We start from the raw sequence: 15,594 nt of genomic DNA on the forward strand, positions 1-15,594 counted from the left end.
AATTAAAAAAAAAAAAAAAATGACAGCATACTATAGCCCTGACATTCTTTATTTATAATTTTACAGCCTCTCGTGTATCCTCCATGCACAGAAATGCCATGTTAGGACAAATAACATTTGTGAATTACTATTTTCATACCATCCTTGACTTTTTCCTCAACATTTGGTACACGCTACAGAAAGGAACTCAAAGGCAGGGTTTGAGTTTATTGCTTAGGAATCACATTAGCTGTAACAAACCACAGCGTAATGTGATGGCCGTGTTGTAGGACCCAGTGGTGAAGGCTTCTCTCTGTCTTAGGCTGTTCTGGCCCTGAGAGGATGGACCAGCTTTGGGCAGTAGACAAACCACATGACCGGGGCAGGATGCAGCTGGGTAGATTTATTCATGATGCTGTAGGAATTTAAAAAAAAAAAACAAACATGCATATCGGGACACTCACACTGCCAGACTGCTCTTGGAAAATTCCCTGTGTTGAACACGTATAAATTAATTCTCAAAATTATTTGCTGCGTGCCCACAAAGCAGCATGATCCCAGGTAATCAATTCAAGATATTCACTAACCGGAGGCTCCTTCGAGCTCTTTCAGTTTTCTGAGTCAACCAGGAGAACACCGAGGAGGGGGAGGGGGTAGTGGAAATAGGAGAAAAGATTTAATTAGCAAGGTTAATATTGATTGTAGATGGGCAAAGTAAGTATATCTGAGTGTCCGTGGTATACAAATCTCTAGGCTCTAGGGCTTAAGCATACGTGTGGAAAGTATCAAGAAGCAGAATAATGATTCATTTAGTAGGATTCCTGGGAATCAAGTGATTTTATTTAAGAAACTTTTCTATCTAATTCAAATTTACTCTATTAAAAACACTTTAAAAATAAGCAATCTTTACTCAATAGACGCTTGTCTTCTTGAATGATCATCTTGTTAAAATAGCAAAACCACTTTTTCTGATGGATCAGTTGTCATTGTGAGCATTGGCTATATTATGATGTGTGGAGACAATATGTCTCCAGGCGTGATCCACAGACCCAGCAGGGGAGTCAGGTGGGAGTTCACTAACAATCAGACTGCTGATCCCCGCCACAGACCTCATAAATCAGCATCCTCAGGCGGGACCCAGGATTCTCCATGTCCAACTGGCTTCTCAGAAGATTCCATACTCAGGCCAGAAGGTCCCTGTCTCGGGGTGAGTTGGATATGTGGGAAGATGTCCTTCATGACGAGAAATGTTGCAGGTGGCCTGCTCACTTCCTGTGCCTATTTGCTGTAGGGCTTCTGTGACTTTCCTGTTACAGCTAAAAACCTTTCCATCATCTACTGCAGCGGTTCTCAACCTGTGGGTCGCGACCCCTTTGGCGGTCGAACGACCCTTTCACAGGGGTCGCCTAAGACCATCCTGCATATCAGATAATTTACATTACGATTCATAACAGTAGCAACATTACAGGTATGAAGTAGCAACGAAAATAATTTTATGGTTGGGTCACAACATGAGGAACTATATTTAAAGGGCCAGAAGGTTGAGAGCCACCGATCTACTGGCTTTCAACCTACCAGCCAACATGCAAGCAATAATGAGAATTAATTTATACAGCATCCTGGGCTGGGGTGCTGGCCTCCGTGATGTCTACCTTCCACCCATGAGCCTTTTATCATCCATTCCAACTTGAGGCCCTGAGCTTGAACTGTACTGCTGCAGGGTCTGGGCCTCAACCCCCAGGAACCCATGCTGAGACCAGCCATCTCACCTCCCAAGTGTCCTCAGAACAAGGTGGACCCCGAGAACTGCTCAATGCTGAATATAGAAACATGACTAGATGTTCAGAGGACAGACACACTGATGGGCTGGCTTGGTGAGAAGGAAATAAGACATCCAAATATTTTTTATGGGTGACCTTGGGATCAGAGAAAATCAGTCCAGAGGATACAGAATGTGCTGGAAGATGTGGCTGCTACTTGAATGCGTAGCTGGGTCCCCACCACAGACACACCTTCTCCCACAGCCGCTTAGCAGGACACACAGGTCCATTCATTAGATTAGGAGGCACTTGGGGCGGAAGCGGTGGGAAGAGTATAGACTTTGGCACCAGGGGACATCAGTTCATATATGTAGTTGGGGTAAGTCAGTACTCATGGCACCTCAGTGGTCACAGCTGTGAAACGGGACAAGCATTCGTGCCCTCACTGAACTACTGTGTGGTCTTGGTACAGTAATGACTATGAAACAGCATTATAGACGGAAGAGCATTTTACAAATACTGAATCAGAAAGTGTCTGCATTATGTACATATTTAAGTAGCTGCTTCAGCTATCTGTAACGCAGAATGCTAAGAAAATCCCTAGGCTGGGAAAAAATTCAAATATGTTAAATAGCCTGCATAAATGAACCTACCATATAGTTCACTGTGGAGCTTAAGTCGCTGCTGTTTTTGTATTATGAGAAAGTTTACACTGAAAAAACAGCAGTATTTTGACTTTTGTACAACTCATGTTTAGCATTCTCTCAAAATATGTTGTTCTTATTTTCTCGATTGAAGCATACGTGAAAAAAAGTTGATCAAATCTTCATTTTATTTTCAAAATCCTCTTTCCTGACATCAACTTGTTCATGTCTACTTTACTTGCACAATTTATTAGGTGAAACTGAAGAATGGCGGGGAAAGTGGGGACATGCGAGGCAGAGAAGAACAAGTAGGTCAATCCAGAATATAAGAGGCTTTGCCCAAACCTAAAATACATTAAGGATAAGGAAGAGGGAATCTAACTCAGGAAACCTAACTACTGTCTGCCTCCACATCACTGCTTTTAGCTGTTACTTTTTATTTCAAAGTGGAAGACATGCAAAAAAAAAAAATTTTTTTAAAGGTAAAGCTAGTTCTTTCAGCAGAAAATTAAAATTAAAAGCAGACGGAGGCCCGGATAATAAGTACCAATAAAAGCTTTAGCTGACATAGCTTTAATTTACAAATCACTGGCTTTTCCTGGCAGGGCTTGGGGAGGGAGGGGGAGGGAGCTGCGCCTACACAGCCTGGATGAGGAAGATATGGAAAGCTTTAAAATTAAAGATGCTTGTGACCTTTTCCTCTAAAACACTTGATTTGTGGCGACCGTGATAAACTCCCAGGGAAACCTGAGTATGCTCTGCAGTCTCTGGAAACCCTATGTCCTTAGGCCTCCCAGTCGTATCTGATTTTGACAGGAATGCTTCGTTAGTGGGAACCCCAGCCCCATCCATAATGTGCGCACAAAACGATGTGCGGCCTAGAATCTGTGTGCACGTCCATTTCTTTTTAAACTTGAGCCTTGGGAGGCCCTTGTGAGCGTATTAAAAATAAACTCGTAATAAATAAATACTAGGAAGCCAAAGGGATAGAGTTTGATTTATGGCAATTGATACTACTTCTCAGGAAATTTTAATGACAAAATTAGGGCTCACAGGAGCATAAATACTCCTGATTTCGTCTGTAAAACCTGGAAGGCTACCAATAAAAAGGGACTGATGAAACGGCTGGATTTCAGAAATTTAGCAGAAAACAGATTTAGAGAAAAGAGTTGAGAGGGACACTGCAGGGAAAGATTTTGACTGAGCATGCTGAATAGCATGAATGAGAATTAGAAGTGAATGATGAACACAGAACAAGTCATTAAAGCCGCAGAAACCCTCCAAGTTAAGAGATCAAATGTCAGCCTATAGGATGCTGCGAACCCACTCAAAGGCCCTAGTGTGGGGCAGAAAATGTGGGGGCTGTTCCCCCGGCAGTAGCTGCCCTCTCCCTCTTTGATTCTTTTTTTGGGAAAGGGTTTTCTCTACACTCTCACTGATGCAAAACGTAGAACATGTTTCTTCTAGGATGCAAGTGAGGGTGATGGGAAAAGTTATCTACTTATTTTCTCACCTTTTCCCCCTTCAGGGTAAGTATAACTCCGCTTATTCCAGTTTTCTCAGAACAGTGAAGGCTTTTAAAAGCAACATTCTCATCCTCTTTCCTGATTTTGGTGGGTTTCCCTCAGGCGTTATTTTTGATCCTTTGATTCCTCAGCGACTTAACCACCTCACATGGCCCTCCCTGCTGATAGCTTTCAAAAATGACTTCATCCACCAACCTCCTCCATCCGGCTGCCCTATGACATCACCTTTGGAACTTAGCTCCCATCTTTGCCTCTAAAGCCGGCCTCCTCTTTTTTCCTTTTTATTAAAAGCAAAACAACAACAAAAACCCTCTTCGCTTTTGTCCACTTAGGAGTTTTTTTATCATTATCTCTTTCCTTCTACCAATCTTATAGTTCTCATGCCAATCTCATTAGTCCTCATTTTTTTTATACATACTATTTTAAGGATAATATATGCATATGGCACAAAATTTAAAAGGCACAGGAAGTCCTGGCTGGGTGGCTCAGTTGGTTAGAATGTCGTCCTATACACCAAAAGGTCTCGGGTTCGATTCCCTGCCAGGGCACATACCTAGATTGTGGGTTCGATCGCCAGTCAGGGAGCATACAGGTGGCAACTGATCAATGTTTCTCTCTCACACTGATGTCTCTCTCTCTTCTCTCCCTCCCTCCCTCTCTCTTTTCCTTCCTCTCTAAAACCAATGAGGATTAAAAAAAAGAAAGGCACAAGAAGGCATGCAGTAAAACTTCAACCTCATTCTCATCTCTTATCTCCTCTCATGGCATTCCCCAATCTTGTCTCCTGCCCCAGAAATAATTATTATTGCCAGATACCCCTGCTACTCCCCCCCACCCCTAATTTAACAAGAAACCATTTGAGAGAGAAAAAGATCCTAAATGTAATATATTTTACTTTACTAGTTTCTTTTCAGCTTCCCTGTCTATTTGAGCAATTTCTTTCCCATGCATTAATCTGTGGGTTTTTCATATGGTTCTTCCTCCCTGTACGTGGGTATTTTCCAAGTCTCTTTGCCTGGACCTCCCTCAGAACATGACCTAATACCCATGAATGGTTTTTGCTTAGGAGAATGCAGAGTTCCACCTTTAAAAGCCCAGGAAAAAAAAACTATTTAAAGGAACAAAACAGAAAAAAACCCTCTATCCCTCAATTTGTTTATATAATTAATCTATCTTGAGAAGTATCCCTTATTCCAATGTCAGCAGTCACCAGAAGCACCACAGTAAAGAATCAGCATCTCAATGACAATGGTTGTCTCAGAATCACAGCTGGGGAGTGAATTTAAATAGATGGATGGACAGATAGATGGGTAGTTGGATAGAGAGAGCCAATCAACTGTGAAGTGTTACCAAGCCCTAAAATCATATTTCATTTGATGGGAACAACAGAAGCCTGATTAATGCATGTGGGAATTTCATTTCAAAGGTATACCAATGGCCTTCTGAGGTCCTGCTTTTCGTTAGGGCTCCCGAGTTCATGTCAAATTGGTCGGTTTAAGATGTTAGGGCTCCTCTATATGGGTTGTATTTATCTTGTGTGGGATAATGATTTAGTTTGGGATAATTGCTATATTAGGAAACTTTTTTTTTCCACTAGGGATCATTTTATGATACCTGAATTGTCCTGAAAGTTTTATGCTAGAAGGGTAGCACACATACTTAGCTGTGTTCTGTTTAAGGTTTTACCAAAAACTCATTCAAGGAGGCAGAGTGAAGCCACTCTTTGGGAGAAGTGAGTGAAAGTGGTGGGGAACTGTGTGCACTTTTGTGAACATAACTTGGGCAACATGAGGACTGATTCCTGGCTAATTTCCCTCTTAGATAAGGATTGGACCAGTTCACTGGAGACCAAGGAATCAGCAAATACATTTTTTTTTAAATTTATTTTTCGGAACTATAAATGGAAAGTACCAGTGTTCTATTGACTCATACTTTTGATAGTTCAAACACGAAAGAGTGGATAGATTTAGGAGTCGGGATACGATGGGATTCTGAGCTCCACTGAGAGACAATGAACCCTGTGAATCCAATGACAGTCTATGACTCCACTAAGGGGCCAGCTCTGCTTGGACAAATCTTCTTAGGAATGCTTAGCTGGGGGGGGGGGGGTCACAACAATAATTCAATCATTTTTTAAAATGCTATTTAAAACTTTTCAACATTTCTTAATGACAAATGAACATAGAATGCAGGTTTTTCCTAAAGCAATTGTGATTTAGAGCTTCCTTTCCGAAATATTAACACTCCACAGCCAATTTATAAATCCAGTCTGATGTAAAAGTGACAATTTAAACAACCATCAAATCATTCATTTTTTTTCTGTCACTGAAGAGTCTGGTTGCAAAGAAGAATGTATTTGAAGAAAATTCTTTCCAACTCTAATAAAAGTAACTTAGCATATTATAAACCGTCTGCCATTCAGGAAATGGTAGATATATTACTCCTGTTTGAAATTAAATAAAATTCCCATTCTAAGTAAACCATTTTTTAAAATGGTTTTGCCATCTAAAATGGTAAAAACCATTTTAAAAAATAAGAATAATAGCATAGTGAGATGGCTTCCTTAAAGCATAAACATTTTAAAATGAGAATGCTGGGCTAACCCACCAGGGTGCAACAACTGTCTTTTCTACTACATTCTAGAAGGTGGTAAAAACTGCAAGTGATTTGTCATGAGAGAAGAAGAGGACTAGCTAGGAAAGACGATATTTGAGCTCTTAACCAAAAGGAAGAGGATAATATAGATATGATAGACTTGGAGACAAACTAGAAAGATAGGAACTAGTAAATCACACTCCTTGGACACAGTGGTTTTCCATATAACCGTAATCTAAGCTGACACCTACTTCAACAGCTACCAAAAGCAGACGGAGGCAGATGGAATAGTCTGTGGTTGCTGGGGCACAGGGGAGGGGAGGGCAGTGGCCTGGGCACCAGCCATCCTTCTGACCCTGCAGCCAAAAGCACAACATGATGAAACATGGAAATAATGAATCCATCCAACAGACTCTAGCTGCTGAGGCACCAGAAGCCTGTGCTTTGAGATGGAACTCATGGTATGGCAGCATTTTGATCTGGAACTTGATGGTTCTACTCAGTCAAACCTGTATGTTTTGTTCATAATCACCCAGGAAATTCTAGCAACCAGGCCTGCGTGTGACATCTAATACACATAAGTCTTCGGGAGAAAAGCCAGACAACCTGGCAAAAGGAAAACTATCTTGGGCTGGATCAGTTCACCTTTCGGTAACTCACTTTCGCCCAGAGTCCACTCTGACACTGGAGAGTTGAGCAAGCTTTCCCCTCAAATGATCAGAGAAATCCACATGCGGACATTCACTATTTCTCTCAGGAGAGAAGCAGTCCTCTCTAACCCTCACATGAAAAAAATCTATTTCAACCCAACACATTAGCTTTTACAGTATTACATGTGCTTATTTAAAAAACCCCTACCAGTGTTTACTATTTTTATAAAAATTAGATAATATAAATTGAATTCATATATGTAGACAATATCTTCTCAGATGATGATAAAAATCAAATGACTCCTTGCTTACAAAGCCTGAGTCTCATTTTTAGTCAATGGCAGGATTAAATTTCATTTGACAATAAAAACATTTGTGAGATGCATACCATGCTTATTATATATTTGGGGTTCAAAGGAGGGTCTGGAAGAGGTATTTGCACACCATGTTCACAGGAGCACCATCATAGCCAAGAGGTAGGGAAGCAATCCACATGTGTCCACTGCTAAATAAATGAATAAATAACATGTGGTATATACATACTATAACATACAGTGGAATACTGCTTAGCCTTAAAAAGGAAGGAAAGCCTCATGAGTGCTACAACATGGATGAACCTTGAAGATGGTATGCAAAAATGAAAAAATCAAGTCACAAAAAGACCAATATTGCATGATTCCACTTATATGAAGTATCTAAAGTAGTCAAATTAATAAGAACCACAAGTAGAATGGTGGTTTCCAGGGGCTGGGGGAGGGAAAACGGGGATTGGCTGATTATGGGTATTAGTTTCAGTTTTGCAAGATGTGAACATTCTGGAGATGGGTGGTATAATGATGTGAACAGACTTACTACTGAGTTTGGTGCTTAAAAATGGTTACGATGGTAAGTTTTATTTTGTGTATCTATCATAATTAAAAACTGTTTTAATCCCCAAAACTTCTTCACCTCAACATATACTACAGGTTCCTATAAATCAGGGACCAGCAAACTCCTTTCTGTCACGGGGCAGAAAGCAAGTTTTGCCCTGTGGGTCACAGCAGTCTCTGACACAACTCCTCGGCTGTGCCAGGGTGTTATGAAAGCAGCCGCAGACACAAGTGAATGAATGAGTATGGTTGTGTTCCAATAAAAAACTTGATTTGCAAAACCAGGCGGCTGGCCTGTGGGTCATGGGTTTCTGACCCTTGCGAAAGTATTACTATCTAAATAAGAGAGATCCATGATCCGTTTGTAAACACTACCCAAGAATGATGAGTGAAACACTCTTCTTTTCCAGGGTCTAATATTAGTGCAACAGCAACAAGACCAGGCTGACCCAGCAAGACCAGAACTTGCTTGAAGTGGGAGGAAGCCACTACACTGACAGAAGGCGTGTTAACCCTGCTTCCGCCTCCACGTCTCTACAGAGGAGCATAGCGATTTTAGAGTTTAATGGTTTAGAGAAAGAATAAGAAAAATGGGACAGCTGGAGGAGAGCGTGGTGAGCATACCTATATCTCCTTTAGTGGATGAGGACACTGCAGTAGACTTACAGACCTAGCCGAGCTGTCACAGCTGCTGCAGGCAGGGCTGGGAACACAGTACAGAGCCATCCCAACGCGGAGCTCATGCGCCTTCCTCCTCCCTTGTATTTCCAACCAGGAGCCGCAGCCTGCCAGCCAGCCAGCCATGGGCTCTGTGAGTTATCTGTTTCATGCCTGCTACTCCAAATGGTCTTGGCTTAACCCCGAAACTAATTTTTGCTATTCACCAAGTTCAGCATGGGAAATCAATAAAGTCACACAAGGCCCCAAAGGCCTCATCTCATGAAATTCAGACAGGAAAGCAAGGGTGTAATTATTCGTTCCCTTCCCAATTGTGCCATGTGAAAATGGCATGCTTTTTCTACGGCCTTTGGGTAGTATAAAGAGACAGCAACCCAAGGGTGGGGCTCCGCAGCGCGATTCAATCTTCCTGGGCACCACAAAAAAGCAGGCACCCAGTTAAACAACCAAAATAAAATAAACAGCAAGCACATGCCAAAACCCTACGATTGAGAACGGAGGGTTATGAAGAGGGTCAGCTTTACAAAAGGAGCTTTCACCTCCTCAGAGAACTCAATCCCGTGCACAGAATTTTAGAACTAGAAGAAACGGGAGCAATAACGGGGCAAGCCCCTCACCCTTTTTATGTATGAATGAAGCAAAGCCCCGAGAGTCGGGATGCTGCTTAGACAGATAGTGTTGGTCCATTGCATGGACCCAAAGCTGAAATGCTCCACCCACACTAGACCCAATTTGCTGGGACGGGGGTGGGGGTCTCAGTCCCGCTCTGGCACTGAACCAAAGCAGAACACTGGTTTAAGCAAGAAAGCCAGAAGGCCCAGGCGAAACGCGAGGCCTTTCTCACCGACCGGGGAGATGGCTGAGTGGGGACACTCCTGCATTATTACTTGGCGTCTCCAGCTCTCATGGGACCTGCCCTCAATTGCTACAAGAGCCTGACCTCTGACAAAGACCAATGATTTCAGCCGTAATTAATGACACTGTCAAATTAATTAACCCGTCTTCGTCCACAGGGGAAAAAACCCAACTCTCTCATGTCAATACTGCTGTTTACTAGTCCTTGACCAAGCTCTGTAGACCCGACACGGGGACACCACTGACTGATGCCCCTAATAAGGCCCCACCCACTAAGCCACCGCCATTAGCTACTAAGCCTTCTCCCAGTGACATATCCTCTGATAATATGGCTTTGGTGAATGAACAGCACTCACAAATCGAACACTATTTTAAATAGAAGCCTGAGAATACGGGGCAGCATTCCCACTTTTTCCCTCTTAGGTCCCCTCCTGAGTTATGGTGATGAAACACTAGACAAATGCTGCAGGGTTTCATTTAGCCATTTAATAAATGGCCCTCATTAAAATGCCAGTCCTCTTGCCCTTGTCTGTCAGGGCTCCGACTCAGACCAATGCCGGCGTATACATTTCCAAGTTATCTCTTCAGAGGGTTCGGAACTATTTTCTTACACCTACCACAGCTTTTATTCCATTTAGAAGAAGTACCCTCCATCCCGTTTCTGACTTTCAAGAAAAACAAGGCACTTAATTGACCACAGGAGGACTCTCTCAAGGGCATCGGGCTGCAGAAGCTCTCCTGTGAGCTCACAACGTAAGCTGATGTAATCGGCTACAAGAAGCCGGCTTCTATTTTTAAATGATACCCTTTCACTCTGCCTTCAAAGGGCACATATATCACACATTGTAACTGCCCATAAAATGCCTCCTGGTGTAGCCTCCTGTCCCATTTCCCTCCTGGGGTGAGTCACGCTGCCAGGAGGGGCTTCCCACCGCACACAGGCCCAGCCCCGCCCTCTCTGATCCATCTACCACTTCCTATTACTTGGTCTTTAGGAGAAGAGCTGCATATGGCCACTCTCCAGGTGTCTTGTTTATCACGGTACTTTTGAGAAGGAACAGATGACTGCCAGGGCCCTTCTTGAGGGTTGGGATCAAGCTTTCCCACCTCTTTGTATTTCCATCCCCAAATACAGGCCCTTAATAAATGCTTACTAATGCTGCTGCCCAGAGCTCTGTCATCTGGCCCATGAGCTTCACAGGGTGCCACGAGGGAAACAGATGATTTACTTCATTTGCTTTTAAGTTTTTCATTCATCATTCCGGCCACGCTGGCTGTGTGTTCTTGAAAACGTTTCTTAGCATTTGGTTGGAGGTGAAAGTACACTGGATCTTGCTATTTGTTTATTTACACTTACGTTGCTCATATCTAAAAAGAATAAAGAGCTTTGTAATTAAAGTGATGCTGTGGCGGAGTCTGGGAAAGGTTAGAGCAGTGTATTCCTTGGGCTACTGCCCCCTTCACTCCACAGGCACCCCATGGTTCATACAAAAGCCTCCTAGCAGCACTCCCAGGATCAACGCCTGGTCCTTCCAATCCTCCACATTAAACTCTGAGTGAGCTGGCCCTGGCCAGTGGGGCTCAGTAGGTTGAAGTGTTGTCCCTATACCCCAAAGGGTGGCGGGTTCCATTCCAAGTCAGGGCACATACCCAGGTTGTGGGTTTGATCCCTGGTCCAGGCCCATATGGAAGACAGCCAATTGATGTTTCTCTCTCACATAAAGGTTTCTCTCTCTCCCTCTCTCTCTCTCCTCTCTCTCTCCCTCCCTCTCTTCCTCTCTCCCTCCCTCCCTCTCTCCCTCTTCCCTCCCTTCCTCTTTGTAAGATCAATTTTTTAAAAAATCTGAGCTATGGAGAAAACCGATTTAATCATGCCCCTCCCCTTCTCAACCCTTCCACTCCCTCTGAGCCCTCTGGGAGATGTACCTCCTGGTTCAGCTCTGCTGACCTCAGTGGCCCCCGGTCTGGGCACCACCATTCCCACACCCACTTCTGTGCTCTGGTCTCTAGAAGTGCTTTCACCTAAAAGTATTTATCTAAGTTGCTTCCTCAGCCTGGAACTCTGCTCTGCTGTCCCTTCTCCCTCCACCTCGCTCCTTCGCACTCATCCCTCGCATCTTGGTCAGATGCTCCTTGCTGCCGGTACCCCTTGTGGGTGGAGAATGCGCTAGCTCTTGCTTTACCCCAAGTGACTACACGTGACAGCAAGGCTGTGAGCATGTCTGTGCATTCACTACTATATCCCACACATGGCCCAGCATGCAGTGGGGCTTCAGTATCATTGGTTGGATGAATGAATGAAATGAGTGAATGTATACTAAAGACTATAGTATACATTTGTGAGGTATGGATTAGAATTCTATCTCCTTGGTAAGTGTGAACTCAAAGAACAGAATTTATAGCAAAATACTACTTTGGTTGGAGAGTTCTCAGTTGAAATGTGATGGTGGCAGGAGGAGCCGCTGGGAGACTGACATTCCCCCCCCCCCCCCCACACACACACACACACAGCGGACCTAAGGAGCCACCTGCAGCCTGGCCTCTCACCCTGAGGACTGCGAACTAACACTTTCCAAGAGATCAGCGGAGAGCTGTTTAGAATGAAATCCTCACTGGGACAGAACACAAAAGCTTGCTCAAAGTGAAATTTCATGTTATGAACTCCAAGAGAAGAGCCAATTCCACAATTTAAACTCATTCCAAAGAGGGCAGCAACCCACACATGAATAATGCCGCTTCTTACCTGCAAAACCACACACGTCCATTTCCAAAACAGCTAAGGTCAGTTGCCTGTGTTGGGAATTCTGGGGAGGTTTGAGAAAACATGCTTCTGGCACTTCAAACGCAATGGCTGGAATCTGGCATCGCTACGGGTACTAACTTGGGGACTGGTGCTGGACTGGCCCCGGGTGATGGTAGTAAAGAGAAGCAGTCCAGTCCCTGTCCCCATGGAAAGCCTCGCCTGGTCCAATATATATTTACATCTGTCTTCTTAAAATCCCTCCCGCCCCCTAAATTCTAAGTACACCATGTTCTGTTATTAAATTAAATCCAGGACACATGGGACTGGGGTAAGGCATCACTTCAGTTCTTTCTTTATGGCAAAGAATTTTTTTCAACCATATTTTCCAAAATCAACAGACTGATCACACTAAACAGTGGGTAATATTTCAACATTCAAACCAAATGACGAAGGGCTTGGTTTTTATTTCATCCCTACGCAGCTAGTAACCACCCTCCAAAACAAAACCAAATAAACACAATTCCACATGAACTTCTCCGGCCTTCCAGAATAATCAGACATTTACTTTTATTATCTGGCACACAGAAGGTGCTCAATAAATGTTCGTCGAGTGAATACATCACAGGAGCGGAATAACTAGGAAAACGCCCTTTTGAATCTTATGTATGTTCTTCAACTTCCCTTTTTTTTTCTCTTAGGGAAAAAATTATGCATGATTTTCTAGGATTCTGACTTTCATTTCCCTGTCTGACCCTGGGCTAGTCACTTAAAATAGGTACCATTTTCTTCACCCATAAAATGAAATCTGTGTTTTGATTATGAGATTTAAAGGATAGTAGATATAAAGCGACTGGCACCACACCATGTAGATAATGTTGTTCCCCCCCCCCTTTTTTCTTTTTTTAACCTCTCCGTTCCATCTCCCATCCTCCTTCAACCCCAAAATAAAGTGTCAAAGACAAACCAAATTACGTGCCCGATAAGAAAGCCAGGAAATCTCAAAGGTGGCCTGGGCTTGCCAACATCGAGTAGCTATCAACTCTTGACAAATTTACTATTTTGGGGCCTTGGCTATTCTCCGTTATAGAATGAGTGAGTTCCACTGACTCATTTTTAAAGGACTTTTCAGTTCTGATTGTCCATGAGCTCAGAGTCTGCCTTACCAAGAACTTAGATGCTGCTAGCATATTGTCATCTGTGATCAGACATAGAATGGACTCTGATTTCCTTCACAGAGAGGGATTCTACAGTACAAACCAGAACTAGATTTAACTTTTAAAAGAATTTGTATGAATCTAACACCTAGGTCAAGAATTGGTGACCTTATTCTTAAGCCACAGAAGGTCCCTCCTCCCCTGCACCCCCACATGCATCCCCCATCCAACACAACCCACCTCTAACCTCCTTCCTACCAGTGGGGCTCCCCATTCACAGCTCTGCAATGATGTGCTTAAAGAGAAACCTAGGGATTGTTAAGCAATATTACTGACTCATTTGAAATGAGTAATAGGACAGTCAATACAATATTATGTCAAACCTAACATTTGCTTTATTTTTTTTCTTTCACACCCAGAAATGTATCTAGATCCACCAAACAAAGAACCCAAGACTATACACACAACAAAAAACCCCCAAGGCTGCATTTTCATAAATACTCAGTGCATGACTGCCACCTGGTGGTGGATGTATCCTTGTTTGAACGAATCTCCAAAGTAGCAATACTGACAAGATAATTTAAAAACACACAAGCGAACACTGTTCTCTGCTGCTCATGGTTATTTCAGGGAAATTTAGGAGCAAACCCATCTCCTCTGCTATATATTTCCCTCAGACAAATTTCTGAAGAGATCACAGATGTAGTCAATGCCGTATTTTTTAATCCTACAACTAAACCCTACTGCTTCTGAACCAATTCACAAAACAAAGAAGCATTATCATTCTATTAATTTTAATATGCATTATTAATTAAAAAGGGTTTCCACAATAGTCTGTTCTCACCATCCAGTTTCATTGGATCTAGTCATGATTTTTTAAGTTATGCATGAAAAGGCATTTAGAAATGACAGCCTTACCAAAAGTGCACATTATATGAAAATCTGACTTCAATTAGAACCAGTAACTAAGTCCCCGCAGTTTCCAGCTGTCTCTTCACTTGTATCCTTAGAGAATTACATATCACATTAATTGGTATTCTGTCACATAAAAAGACACCAGCGATGATTAATTGCATCCTTGGTGCTTTTGAGTTCTGTCTTCTTCACTAGAGGGATTCAAATCACACCTCATTACCTTCCAGCAGGTACCCCTTTTGGTAACCCTCATAAAATCTCCTACCTTCCTGAACTTCTCCATTTGCTTGTAGAGGTCTGGATCAAGCTCCTGTGACACGTCCTTCATCCATAACAATGCCCCCCTGTATTCAGTCCGGCACTGCTCCATGCGGTTCACTGTCAGCCACGTGTCCGAGATGGCCCGATGCCGAAAAGTCTCCACTTCTTGGTGAAATCGACACAAAGGATTTCGCAAGGCCAACCTAGACCGAGGATAAAGCCACAATCTTGAAACTAAGCGGGCTAGAGATCTGAATCCTTGATAACCTACCAATCTTAAATACATGAGCCTAGCACAGTGCCTGGAACATAGACGATGCTGTAGAAATGGTTGAATTATAACAAATGTAGGTGAACTGTTGAGTCCACCAGAGATGATTAGCCATGTACTAATCTCTTAGATGACTGTTACTTAACTGCTCTATTTAAAAAACTAAGTATTTCCATCCATATTGTTGGGGGTGGCCTAGTGCCTGGGCAAAGAACACTTGGAAGCTGGAACCAATCCTGTGTTAATGGAGAAAGATCAAGGAATAACCATTTCCCTTGTCTACTCTTGGTCCCTCCCTGCCTGCTGCTCCTCTGAAGGTTGGCCCTTCGAGGAGGGATGGACTTGTGTGTGATTAGGGTCTCCACAGCCAGGCCATTCTGGGTTATTCTCCAAAGGCCTGGCATCTGCTACTTGTTCCAATAGCCAAGGAGGAAGCACAGACAGAAGCATTTTCAATTGGTCTAGGAAGGGGAAGAAGTGCATGTACTGAGGGTTTACTGTGTCAGGCCCTTTTGGTAGGTTCTGTGATTTGATTCTTATGGAAAAAAAAAAAACACACAAAACTTAAGGATACTACACTAGAAATGAATGTATATTATACAATGAAGTGGGTGTAAAATAATTATACTATTGGCTATAACATACCATCACTTATTTAGCAAAAAAAAAAAAAATGCTTGATGCATATTAAACT

The 15,594-nt window shown here is 42.9% G+C and overlaps 1 protein-coding gene across 7 annotated transcripts in view; it reads right to left on the reverse strand.

Annotated features, from left to right (window-relative positions):
• ICA1 (islet cell autoantigen 1) overlaps positions 1 to 15,594 on the reverse strand; it is a 98,048-nt gene that overhangs the window by 62,387 nt on the left and 20,067 nt on the right. For all 7 annotated transcript variants that reach the window (XM_015558327.1, XM_006779252.2, XM_015558323.1 and 4 more), the window contains one exon: positions 14,634 to 14,832. In XM_015558327.1, the coding sequence (XP_015413813.1) occupies positions 14,634 to 14,832 (199 nt within the window). The remainder of the gene's footprint in view (positions 1 to 14,633; positions 14,833 to 15,594) is intronic.

The sequence above is a fragment of the Myotis davidii genome, unplaced genomic scaffold (assembly GCF_000327345.1).
Source record: "Myotis davidii unplaced genomic scaffold, ASM32734v1 scaffold187, whole genome shotgun sequence".
In the NCBI taxonomy this organism is placed as follows: domain Eukaryota; kingdom Metazoa; phylum Chordata; class Mammalia; order Chiroptera; family Vespertilionidae; genus Myotis; species Myotis davidii.